The sequence below is a fragment of the Macrotis lagotis genome, chromosome 7 (genome assembly GCF_037893015.1).
Source record: "Macrotis lagotis isolate mMagLag1 chromosome 7, bilby.v1.9.chrom.fasta, whole genome shotgun sequence".
Taxonomy (NCBI): domain Eukaryota; kingdom Metazoa; phylum Chordata; class Mammalia; order Peramelemorphia; family Peramelidae; genus Macrotis; species Macrotis lagotis.
In genome coordinates this window covers 183,301,519-183,314,992 of record NC_133664.1, presented here as the reverse complement: position 1 = coordinate 183,314,992, position 13,474 = coordinate 183,301,519, and the positions used below count along the sequence as shown (strand labels likewise).

The window sequence follows — 13,474 nt, the reverse complement described above, 5'->3', positions numbered from 1 at the left end:
TCACTTGACCTCCTTCTGCCTCAGGCTCTATATCTGTAAATTGGGGATAATAACAACACCTACCTCCCAAGGTGGTTGTGAGGATCAAATAAAATAAGATAATAATTATAAAATGCTTAACATAGTACCTGAGATAGATATAGATATATAGATATATATAGATATATATAGATATAGATAGATAGATAGATAGATAGATAGATAGATAGAAAGATAGATAGTGGGTGACATATAAATGCTTGCTGTAATTATTATTACTATGATGTTGCTGTTATTATTGTTGTTGATGTTGATATAGCATTGTCATCTGATATCCTACTTACTACTACATACATGTATATGAATCCAGACTGATGATAAAAGAAAGGAACTTTCTGAATTGGAATTACATTTAAAACTACACGTAAAAAATGAATTAAAAGCACTGTTTTACCTAGAGACAGAAAACAAAAGAATGACAGTAGACATATCTATAAACCATTTTATATGTGCCCATAGAGTAAGAGCATACATTCAAACTATGAACATAATCTGAGATGTCAATAGCATGGATGGAATGTTTCTATATTACCATTTCTACCCCCATCCTTTCCCACCATTATAGAAATGTTAAGAAGGCTCATATCTGCAAAGACATGCCCTTATCACTCCCAAATAGTAAGAAAAAAAAGTCACTTGCCACTCATTTCCAGAAAGTATCTTGCATTCATTAACATGCGGCCTTGAGGTTTCATCTCTAACTGGTTGAGAGAAAGAAAGAAAGTTCAGTCAGACAGTGAGAGTAGAACCCCGGGCTAAGCATTTTAAAGTTCTCTGCCAATAAAGGTCAGTTATTGTAGTGACTAATGAATCTATGCAGAATACTTTTCAATTCCCTATATTCTCTCTATTCATTATTACTATTAGAAGTAATAATGGCTTGAAAGGCAGCCCTCTCACCAATGACTCTCAAGAACACCTCAAAATTCATGACTGTTTTTTAGAAGTCAAAATCTAAAAGGAAGGAGTATGTGGAAAGCATACCAGGTTTTTTAAGAGGGGTTCACAGTAACCTGCTCAGATTATTTTTTTTTCTTTTTAAAATTTTTATTTGATAAGTACTCAGGTCAGGTCCTGGTCACAATGGAAGGACTACAAGGGAGCAGATAAAAGGCAATGGTTTTAGTTTTCAATTTTTGGGCCAAAGGAAAGGTCATAAAGGACAGATAAATTCTGACTTTACAAATAGATATACTTAACTTCCTTCACCATAGTTGGTCAATCCAGACAGAAAGGGTGTTAAATGGACAAAGGAAAGAAATTTGTCAAAGAATCAGAAGAGTCTCTTTGACAAAGAAGCAGGTAATCCAAAAGGGAACATTTTAAACTAGATTGGTGCAGAAGGTGATGAAAAAATTCCCATAAAGAAATGACGCAGTGATCCAGCATTTTGTAGTATTACTTCTAGAAAAAAATGCAGGAAATCATTAAAGTCAATTTAACAAACACAGAAAAATTTGGAAATATATTTTGTATGATTTTACACATATAATTGATATATTGCTTGTCTTATCAATGGGTGGGGGAGGGAGAGAATTTGGAATTCAGAATATAAAAAATAAATGCTAAAAATAGATAATTGAAAATTCAACAAATAAAGCATCTACTATGTATAAATTAAGTTAGATACTGGAGATACAAAGGCAAAAAAAAAAGAAACAGTTTCTACCTTCCTGGAATTTGTGTACTATTTTAGAAACCAACATGTAACAACATGTTACCACATATTACAAGTAAATAATAAATATTTATTTAGTGTCTCCTGTGCACTAGGTACCATGCTAAGTGATGGTGATATAAATACAGGCAAAAGACAGTCCTTCTTAGGGAGGACTAATGGTAAAAAGAGACAAGAAGGAGAAGGAAGAGAACACTAACCACCTTGGAGGTCAAGGAAGATTTAGCAGAAGTACAACCAGGAAGTTAAAGGTTCTGAGAGATAGAAATAAAACAGCATTGTGGATAGCCTATTCAAACACAGAGATGGGAAATGAACTGCCACATTTCAGGTAAAGTTCATATTCTAGTTTGTTTATAAGGGTGCAAGAAATAGAGAAATAAGAAATAACACAAGAAAGGAATACTGGGATCAGATTTTGGAGGTCCTTAAGTGTCAGGCTTAATAGCTTGTAATTTATGAGACGCAATGGGGAGTCATTGAAAATTTCTGAGCATAGTCATATCCATGCTTAAGGAAGCTTATTTTGTCAAAGCAAAGACAAAAAGAACAAGATTGTTTATATCATTATTCTAATAAAACAAATAACATAAGAAATTAAAGCAAAATTGAACGTCTTGGTTTATTGATCACAGTTAAGAGTTGAGTTGTTTGTAGCATAAGGGAAATGTGAAAACAAATCTTATTAGGATATGAAACTGTACTTACCTAGACTGCTGAGAAATGAAAGTTAACTATGTAAAATAGTAAGTGTCAATTTATCAGGGATGCAGAAACTCACTCTTTGAACTAGGTTATATGGGTTTTGTTATAGTTTTTGTTGAGTTATTTCAGTTGTTTTTGACTCTCTATAACTCCATTTGGAGTTTTCTTGGCAAAGATGCTGGAGTGGTTTGCCGTATCCTTCTCTGGCTCATTTTATAGATGAGGAAACTGAGGCAAACAGGTAGAGTGACTTGCCCCAGGGTCACATAGCTAGTGTCTGAGGCTGGATTTGAACTTAGATCCTCCTGGCCCTAGGGCAGACATTCTATCCACTATGCCATCTAATCATCCATATCATGTGTAGACTGATGGAAAAGAAAAGAAAACATAAACATATACCAAAAGGGAAAGGAATGACTTGTATCTAATGTATGCTCAGCAAATATCTGCTAATTACAAATGAAGTTTTTGGTTCTAAACTCACTATCAAAATAAATTAGGGAAAATTGTGCATTCTTTGAACAATTTATCATCAAAGTTGTTCAAGTATAGCATTTAAGGTTTATGAAGGACTTTAACTAACCAATTATTCTCTGAAAAAGCAATGTATTATTGAAGAGGACATAGGAGAAAATGATGGTTCTCCCTCTCTTCCCTCCTCCTCCTCCCAAATGAGAGGAGGCCAGAAGGAAAGCCAGAAGGAATTATATACAATCAGGGAGGCTTTGAAATTTCAATGAAATACATTGAATTTATTATGTACTTGAAGAGCAAAATCTACATAATAAAAATTCACAGTTTTATGTATAATTCTTTCCTTCTGTTCGACAGAGTATATGGAAATGATCATTGTGTTGGGTGTTTGTTATGAATAAGAAATTAAAAAAAGAAAAATATTGCATTATATGTTAATGTATTATATTTGGCAAATCACATTTCTGTTACTCCCTAAAAGGTAGTGTTTTGATACAAAAGATCAAATAACTAGTAAAGATACTTGGTTTGATGCTTAGACATGGGGATGGAGATGGAATGTCCTATCTGTGGAACAATTTGTCTGAAACATAAGAGTGTATGAAGGGGAATAATGCATAATAAATAAGATTGGAAAGCTAGGTAGAGATCATATTGTGAAAGATTTTAAATGACACAGGAGTTTGTATTTAGACTAAGTAATAAGCAGCTACTGAGCTTAAACAAAAATAGTTTTTTTGCCATGCAGATCAAAGTTGGAAAAAGTTAGAAACCATGTAAATAGTTACATTAATAACTGAATACAACAAAGTATGCAACTATTAAAATTCCCAAAGAATAATGTAGATCATCAGCAAAGACAGTTAGGAAACAAGTAGAATTCATTATCGGATCTCTCATGTTTCCTAGATTTTCCTTCTCAAGTCAATATAAATACCTCACTTAGGCTTGCCCTCCTTAGACTTTGCCCCTGCTTGCCCCTCAACTTTGTATTTACTGGTGCCAGTCTTAATTCCCTCCCTCTTCTCCTTGGATTCTACTTCTCCCTGTCTCTCATGATGACAGCTGGGTAATATGACAAACTCATCACATTAGTATGCTGAGGGAGGACCCTCTCTCCAGTTCCTAAGTTCAATGTACAGTAAAAAAGAGACTTTTTGGAAACAATAAAGATTATTTATTATATTATCTAGTAATGTGTATATATTTAATTAACACATATCAACCAGTCTAGATGACGTGTGTGTAAAATATGTAGTATAAATTGAGTAATATTAGTTCAATCATTATTAGTTGCATTAAACTCTTTGTGATCCTATTTGGGAAATTCTTGACAGAGATACTGGAGTGGTTTGCCATTTCCCTCTCTAGCTCATTTTACAGATGAGGAAACTGAGGAAAACAGGATTAAGGGATTTGTCTAGGGTCACACAAATAGTAAGTCTCTGAGGCTATCTTAAACTCAGAAAAAAGAATCTTTCTGACTCAGGCCTGGCAATTCTATTTATTGGAAAAACATAGTTGCTCCTGTTAAAATGAGTATGCACACAGATAATATTTTGGGGCTTGTATTATAAAACAAGTGCTTTTAACTTTTAAAAGTTGACTGCTTCTCAACCAAATTTTCAAATATAAAATTCTTATTAAATTTCTGAGCCCTTAAGTTTTTTATTCTGGTCCATACTCTGTTCACCATTTTAAAAAATTTTTATAGCATAGAAGACCAATACAAAATCTCAATCTAACTCTTTCTGAATAGTTGCTACAGAAACATTGGAGTTTAGCTAGAATAACTGCAGGTTTCTGGAATAAATGGCAGAAAAGCTTATAGTTAGGGACAGACATAAAGAGTTTAATTAATTAAAAGTGAACTTAAAAAACTATCTTCTTTTTCCATCCTTTATTTCTCAGCTTAACTTGACCTTGTGCTATTCCTAGCTCCATCACTTTAAAAAGCAAGTCATAAGTGTCCCAAACAAAACAAAAACAAAAGGGTCTAGCTGAATAATATACATGATTGGAGAACTGGTGGCATCTTGTAACCAGCTTCAAAGCATTATAGATTTAGGGCTGAATGGCACCTCATCACTCATCTAATACAGTGCCTACTTTTATAGATGAATAATAAACTGAAGACAAGAGAAGGGATATGATTTCCTCATGGTCATACTGGAAGGAAGTGACAGGTGGAACTCAGATACACTTACTCTAAATTCTAGACTTTCTAAGATATAGTTCTTAGAATGCTTCTTTCATTTTGAACAAAATCAAATCTCAATATGTATCACATTTCCAAACTTTCATATTTTCTTATTCTATATCATAACTAATATCTTTATGTCATACTTATGGCTAAGAAATCACATTTCAAATATACCTGCATGAAAATTTCAGAGAAGTGCTTCCCCTCCCCAAGCTAAGGCAGTAGTACCATCTTACTTTAGGTGAGAAAATAGACAGTTTTGATCTTAATTAACTCCTACCAGGTGGACTTCAAGAAATGCTAGTAATGACAATTTTAGTGTGGCCAACATGAAAATTTAACATTACTCTTATTATATATTCCCCTATTGATTATTTTCTCTCTTTCTCTGACACACATTTATGCATAAATGTGTTCATGTTATCTTTTCTAACAGACCGTGAACTCCTTGAAAGTAGGAATTGTTTTTTGTCTCTTTGATTCCCCAACACTTAATATACAGTAGAAGTTTAATATATGCTTGACTGATTAACTTTACATTCATAATATATTTACCCAGATTTCTGTCTTTCCATTGTTTTTCTTGCATCTCTCTGCCAACGAGTAGAGTTCTATGGTTGTTTCTGATATCAGATCGATATTTTTCCCCTTCACTATGATCTGCATCACTCTCCCCTTGTTGATGTGAGCATCGAAAGTGCTGTCCCAGAGTGGGTACATGGTAGGTTTCTTCTGGACATAGATCTGACCGTTTTCTATGAAGAGAGAGACATTTATACATTATTCCCTTAAACTAGATCAGTATGATGTTCATTTAAACAAAGATTCATTGAGGGCCTAAACCATGCTCAGTATATTCTGAAAGATAATCTTGAGAAACATCAAATGAGAGAGAGAAGATCACGTATCCAAAGCAAAATAATTTATCTGAATAATCAATTTGGATAATTTTGGTCATAAAAATCTTCAAATCTACTTTTCTTCCTATATTATATTGATTGAATCTCCTTTCCTGAAGACAATATTATTGGTAAATTGCTTTCCTTTTGGTATGAAGACCTGGCCTGAACTAATATCACATCTACCAAAAAAGTTATTTCCATTCTACCAATTACTTCATTTGTAACCTAGAATACATTAAAGCTCTTTTGGTTTTGGTTTCCTGTTGTGTAATAGGGAGACCATGTGGCTGACCTAGCTCACTGACACCTGAGGAAGAATGACTAATCAAAAAGATTATGTATCCATTTGAAAGACACAACAGCATACTTTTGAGCCCATCATAAGCACCCTTTTATTGTGGCTTTTAAAAAGTCTTTTACAATGAGTAAATCATAAACTATTCTACAATCGACATCGACTAAACTATACAAAGGCAACATCATTTAAACATCAGGTGTATACCTTCTTTTGGCTAAGAACATTTCTTTAGTCTTTGCTATATTACATAGCACTTCAGCATGATGATAGTAGCAGAGAGAGTGCTATGGAATTACTTTTAAGATGGAGGTCCAAGTCTAGGGAAAATTTGATTTAGCAAGCATAACTCTGGGTGATCGATTATATTAAAGAATACAACTTAGATGAGATTAGCTACCTTAAATTATCCTTCCTAGGAAACATGTTCTAAGTTATTTTTTTTATTTATCTACTAACTTTTTAAAATTTTGAGTTACAAATTCCTATAATTTAAAGATTGATTACTCACAATAATGCATTATTTGAAAATATCTTTTATTTACCCCTGGGTATTTTCCAGAGCTTCTTCATGGAAGGAGAAAATTAAATCAATATTTAAATGCTGATTCTGAATCAATCAATTCAAGGAACTCCGATTTCATTTGTTGATACTGTAATTTTTCCCCTAGGGCAAATTGCAATGCCCTCTTAGCTTTCATGGGCATTCTCCGTGAAATTGTCACCTTTAGGTCAATCTTCTGGTGACAAATCTACCTGAACTTATCTATGCTGGTCCTTGTATAGAAGACACAGCATCTGTCATCTAGGTAGTGCAGTAGATAAAGCATGGAGATAGCCTGGAGTCAGAGAGATCATAGTTCAAATACAATTTGAGACATTTACTAGTCATGTGACCCTAGATATGTAGCTTAACTTTTGACTTGGTTTCTTCAACTGTAAAATGGGGATAATAAAATATCTACCTCCTAGGATAGTTGTGAACAGCATATGAAGTAATGATTTTAAAGTAATAAGCAAGGTGGGATGCTATACTGTAGATGCTTATTCAATGTTTATCTCTCCTACCCGCCCCCCCCCCCCCCATACTCAAAGCCTTTTCAGATTCTCCTACCAGGAGACCCTAGTCTTTCAAAATTTGTGCTCTGTTTTTGTTGTTGTTTAGTTGTTTCAGTCATGTCCAATTCTTTGTGACCCTGTTTGGGATTTTCTTGGCAAAGATACTCCAGTAGTCTGCCATTTCTGGTTCCACATTCTAATTACAGATGAGGAAGTTGAGGTAAATGGGATTAAGTGACTTGGATAGGATCACACAGCTTCTAAGTATCTGAGCCCAGATTTGGTTTCAGTTCTTTCTGGCTACTGACTCAATTCTCTATCTACCGTGCCACTTAGTTCCCCATATAATCTTTAAGAATCTAGGGTTTTTATATCATGATGAGGCTTTGAAATAATTTAATAGAGACTTCTCACTTATAGCAAATAAAAATGACCAATTAAATTCTTCAAAGGAGCCTATTAAGTTAAAGATAAAGATTTTCCTTGAGGGAACAGGCTCATGGTCTAAAAACAAACTGCCTGAATCTAAACTTCTTGAGGGTAGGAACCAAGTATTATTCCTAGCAATTCACTTTGACAAGCATTTATTAAATTTATATCATGGGTTAGGTTCTGTGAATACTGAGCAAAATTAAACTAAGTCCTGTCTTCCAGAAGCTTACACTGTTCAAGTCACCTAGTGACTGAGAAGATGTGACTAGACCTCCTATGGTATGTAGGCTGAGTTTTGAAGGAATCCAGGGGTACTAAGAGTAATAGGACTAGTCATGTGGGATAATAGCATATGGGCCAATCTGTCCAAGAATTTGTGATGGAGAGGTGTTCAAAAAAAGTTCAAAAGATAGATTTGAGAAGCAAAGTTGCTTTGCACCTAGCTCAAAAAAATTACTGGTGAATAAGAACATAGATTTAGAGGGGAAGTGTGTGATCTTTGACAAGTCATTTAACCCCAGTTTCTCTTATCTGCAACATGAGAAAATGATTAGATTTCAGAGATATCAGATAGACTGGAGACATTTAACAATCCCAAAACAGCTTAATTAGGTTAAAATGTAATTTTTAACAAAATTAATTGAAATACAATAATACATGCTATTATTGAGTCATTTCAGTTGTGTGTGACTCCATGACCCCAAATCAGTCTTGGCAAAGGGTAGAGTGGTTTACCATTTCTTTTTTAAACTCTTTTTATAGATGAGGAACTGAGGCAAATGGGATTAAATGACTTGTCCAGCCAGGGTCACAAAGCTGAACTTAAACTCTTGAATTTGAGTTTTCCTGATTCCAAGCCTGGTACTTTATCTACTACATCCTATTTTAGCTGCCCTAAAATAGAACATAAATAATGTTAATATGTGGTTTTCTAAGTCAATATGTGGCCTGAAGGATTGAATGACCCCTCCTCACAATTACGCCCCCCCCTTTTCTATTTGATTTGACACCAATAGATTAGATGAACTCTGAGGGAGGTCTTTTCTAGTTTTAAGTCTATACTACCAATATGATTTTTTGCTTTTATTACCTTCTAGTTTCTTCTTTTTTCTTACATCATTCTTCATCAAAACAATATCAACAAAAAAAACCACTTCAAAGCAGAGTTTTTATACTCATTCATTTTCTGAAAATATCTAACACTAGCCTGAGATCAATCTAATACCTAATAAAGAGCAAGAGGATTCAGAAATCTTTGCCATTCTTTTGGAAGCCTCATACTCTTGAGTTTAAATACCAACTTGACCACCACTCTCCTACCCTTTCCTGGGACTCAGCTTCTTCTCTGCCATGGTCTGACCTATCATGGAAAATATAGTTCCATAGCCTGATGTGTCTTGAGGCCAGGGAGGACTACTTTAATCTCAGTGCCATCTTGTACTAGCTCTTGAAAAAAAAAGACCTTCAACAATTCCATTGGTTAACCTTTCAGAAAAGCAAAGTTTCCTTTTTTTTTTTTTAACAAGGTCCTTTGATCTACACCACTGATTAAACCAAGTTCAAACACTCAACCAAAAAGAAATTCCCCCTCTCCCCCTAGGCAAATGTCAATGAGACCTGTGGTTATAAAGGGAACTAGATCCAGGAGGCCCATTAGGTCAAAAGCTGATTTGAAAAAGGCAGACATTTTACATTTCAAAGACTTCAGGGACATCTGAAAGGTTTTCATTTGGGAACTGCTATATATTCTCTTTTGGGGTAGCCAGGTGGTCCTATCAAAGACCTGGCCAGAAGAAAACTCAGCTGAGACTATAGGCAAGAATGGCCAACAATCTATTTCTCTCAATTTGTATGGGTTGAGAGTGACTGCCACATAATAATAAATTCAATGGCATCCTCCATGAAGCAAGCAAATTTTTTTTGGAGCATATGAGAAAACAAATCCTTTCTAGAATTTGCACCTAGGGAGCCCTGTCTAGAACATATTTAGCTAGAGTTTCCTGACTGCAAAGCTTAGAGTAGCACCCCATCAATTCCTAGTCTGAAGAGTGATTTGGAATTAAAGGATATGAGTTTAATTCTGTTTCTGTTACTACTTGGGTGAGTTTTAGGCAAACCTCTTAATTTCAGAGGTCCTCAGATTTCCCATCTATAAAATGAAAGGTTCAGATTAGATGGCTCCTTCCAGTTCTAAATTTGTGATTCTATTGTAGAATCATGTAGGTTGATATCAGTGAGTTCTTGGCAGAATAACCTCTCAAAATCATGCCTGCTGATGTGAGAAATGAAACTAGTGTGATAACAAAAGAAAGTCTTGGAAGGGCTCAGGCTTAAATTTCATGGGATGAAGTATTGGAAGGGATCTTAAGGATCTTATATTTCAAAACTCTCAGTTATAAATGAAGAATCTGTCTAGAATCTTCTTGACTTGCCCCAGGTCACAGAAGCAGTGAAGGGGAAGGACTGAAATTCAAACCCAGGCTGTCTCAGATTCCAAAGTCAATGTTCTTTCTACTATGGTGGGATGCTTTTTCTTTCTGGTTCAAAATAAAAGATTTAGGTTGGAAAGAGGGTGGCAAAAATAGGGATGCAGAATGAGAGAGATGATGATGAAGAAAATTCAGGTTTCATACAACTATATAAACACCACTCTTTACATGGTATTCTCCAATTAGAATGGAGGTTCCTGGTGAATAGAATTTGTTTCACTGTTTGTACTTCTATCTCCAGTACTTGCATTCTTGGCATTCAGTAGGCACTAAATTAATACTTGTTGATTGACTGTACCCATAAAAGGAATCTGAAGTCATAGTTACATTTTATACACACACACACACACACACACACACACACCACACTTGAGGCTCAGATCACACATAGTTATTTTTTTATTTTGTTAGCAATTATAACTGATGAATGAATACACATTTAGAATTGGAAGTGACCTCAGAGGTCCATCTTAACTTATTTTAAAGATGAGAAAACTGAGGCCAAGGAAAATGACTAATATCCAGACAGGTAGAGGTTCTTTGTTTATAGATCTTCCCAGAGTCATACAAATGGTCTATTCAAGTAGAATGAAAGAAATTTGACTGGTATAAGTAGCCAGACCAGATAATTTAGGTCATAGATCCCACCTCAACTTTTTTTTCTAAAAAGGAAGTCCTGAAGCAGCTAGTAGACTTGGCCAATAGAGCTCTGGTCCTGAAATCAGGAGGACTTGAATTGAAATTTGACACATACTAGCTGTGTGACCCTGAGCAAGTCACTCAAACCCAATTACCTCACCAAAAATAAAAATAAAAGCAAAAACAAAAACCTTCTAAAAAGTAAGTCCCTTCCCTACTTCTCCAACAGAATTTCCTTGAAGCTCATTCTCTTCTTGATTTTTGTCTTGCCTTTGGAGATTTCATAGAGGCAGCATGTTCTCATGAAAAGAATCCTAGGGATTCAAGCCTGGCATGACTTGATTTCTAGTTCTGACTGTTGCCACTAATTAACCAGATGATTTTTGTTTTTACTTTACCTCTTAGTCCCTCTGTTTCCCTGTCTATAAAGGAAGGAAGGAACTGAAGGAGTGGAATTTTGACTTCACTTCCAGTTTTTGAAATGTCAGTGTTCTATGAATGTCTGTGCCCTTGCCCTGCCCCAAAGGTGACCCAAGAGCCCTCTTGACCCAGACCCAGCTCCTCTTCCTCCCTCCCTTGGAACGAGTAATTTCAGTCACTTACCTGATTCAATAGATTCTTTGACAAGCACAGCACAGTATGGGTTGACCACTTCTCCCTGACATGACTGATAGGGTCCACTTTCAAAGTTGGACAAACCAATTCGCAGAAAAGGTGACATGACGGCTCCTTGAGAAAAAGACAAAAGATAAAGACTATTTCAGCACTCTCAAACTTATTTCTCCCTCCACCCACCCAGGGCCACTGCCTTATCATTGAAAGCCAGAGCCAAATGGGACTGATAATCCATCCGAGAAGGCAATTACTTTTTATTTCCCCTTCTAGAAAACATATTTTGTTGGTCTAACACAAAGCCACAATACTCTACACACACACACACACACACACACACACACACACACACACAGGCTAGTATTTTTTTTGTCTAGCCCTGGATAACAGGTTCCTGGGATGCTTTTGAAAGGACAATTTCATCTCAGAGGGACAATAACCTCATGGGATTATAACTGTCCATGACAAAACTGGGGTTTTGGTGGCTGAAACACTTATATGTTGATTTTTTTGCCATGTCATTTCTTTAGTAGGCATTTAGTATAATACTCAGGAAATGGACAGTAAGAAGAAAATGAGTTTAGGAAGTGCCTGCTGACCTGAACATGATAACACATTGTTTTTGCATGACCTATTTATGTACTTGATGGAACAGGTTCCAGGTCTTCAGCCACTAGCTGAATCATAGCTAACCTTTATATAACTCTTTGAGATTTACAAAGCGCTTTGCAAATATCTCATTTTACCATCACAACAACCCTGAGGTTTTGATATTATTAGTATTATTATTATTCCCATTTAGTAGATGAGAAAAGTGAGACAGACAGTTTAGAGTGACTTGACCAGGCTTACACATCAGGTACTGTTTCATTCACCATGCTACTTATACATATAATATTGGAAACATTTTCTTCCAAACTCTTTAAAATGGGATTTCTCTATGTTCTATTGAAATACTTAAAAATCACTTGAAACATTTGAAAATGGAGGACATTTCCCTCTTCATAAGAATCTAAGACTCATCAAAAGTTTCATAAATGCTAGGTAACTAAAAATACTTTCTCATGGATATAAATTAGTTATCCAAATGTTGTTTGGATTAATTAATAATGGACTCTCAGGAATTCAGTCCCAAAGTACCAAATAACTTCCTACATGAGCTCACCAAGATACATGACTTCTTTTCATTTTTATCAGTTGGCTCCGCATATCAGCTGAGTACATTTTTCTTTCTGGTCCTTCTATTTCCAGCTGTTTTTCAGTTGTATTCAACCCCTGATGACCCCATTTGGGGGTTTCTTTAACAAATATAATGGAATAGTTTGCTATTTCCTTCTCCATTTCTTTGGGATGAGGAAACTGAGGCAAAGAAGGTTAAGTGACTTGTCCAAGGTCACAGCCATTAAGAGTCTGAGGCCAGAATTGAATGCATGAAGATGAGTCTTCCTACCTTCAAGTTTGAAGTCTTATACAGTCACCACCCTGTCCTAGATTCAAAATAATCATTGATTGTTTAATTGGGGGGGGGGAGGGAAAACTCCTTTTCTTTCTCTTCTAGAAATTTGTCCTCTAGAGAACTCCAGTGGCTCTCTCTTACTTCCAGAATCCAATATAAAATCTGCTTGGCTTTTAAAGCTCTTAATAATCTGCTTCCTCAGGGGCGGCTAGGTGGTGCAGTGAATAGAGCACTGGCCCTGGAGTTAGGCGTACCTGAGTTCAAATCTGACCTCAGACACTTGATAATTACCTAGCTGTGTGGTCTTGGGCAAGTCACTTAACCCCATTGCCTTGAAAAAAACACCCTAAAAAAATAATCTGCTCCCTCTTCCATACCTTTCCAGTCATCTTATGTCTACATATTCTAGGACTTTGTCTTCCTTGCTCTTTTTCACATGTGACTCCTATCTCCTGACTCCACACATTTTCACTATGTATCTCCTATGCCTG

The 13,474-nt window shown here is 35.5% G+C and overlaps 1 protein-coding gene across 3 annotated transcripts in view; it reads right to left on the bottom strand.

Annotated features, from left to right (window-relative positions):
* The window catches only part of PRKCQ (protein kinase C theta), a 191,268-nt gene that overhangs the window by 109,220 nt on the left and 68,574 nt on the right, over window positions 1-13,474 (bottom strand). For 2 of the 3 annotated variants that reach the window (XM_074194181.1, XM_074194179.1), the window contains exons 2-4: window positions 11,519-11,644; window positions 5,655-5,854; window positions 680-740 (exon numbers count right to left, since the gene is read on the bottom strand). In XM_074194181.1, the coding sequence (XP_074050282.1) occupies window positions 680-740; window positions 5,655-5,854; window positions 11,519-11,636 (379 nt within the window). In that variant the 5' untranslated portion in view covers window positions 11,637-11,644. Of the gene's footprint in view, window positions 1-679; window positions 741-5,654; window positions 5,855-11,518; window positions 11,645-13,474 lie in introns of those variants that run through there. The other variant, XM_074194180.1, reaches the window with a different exon arrangement.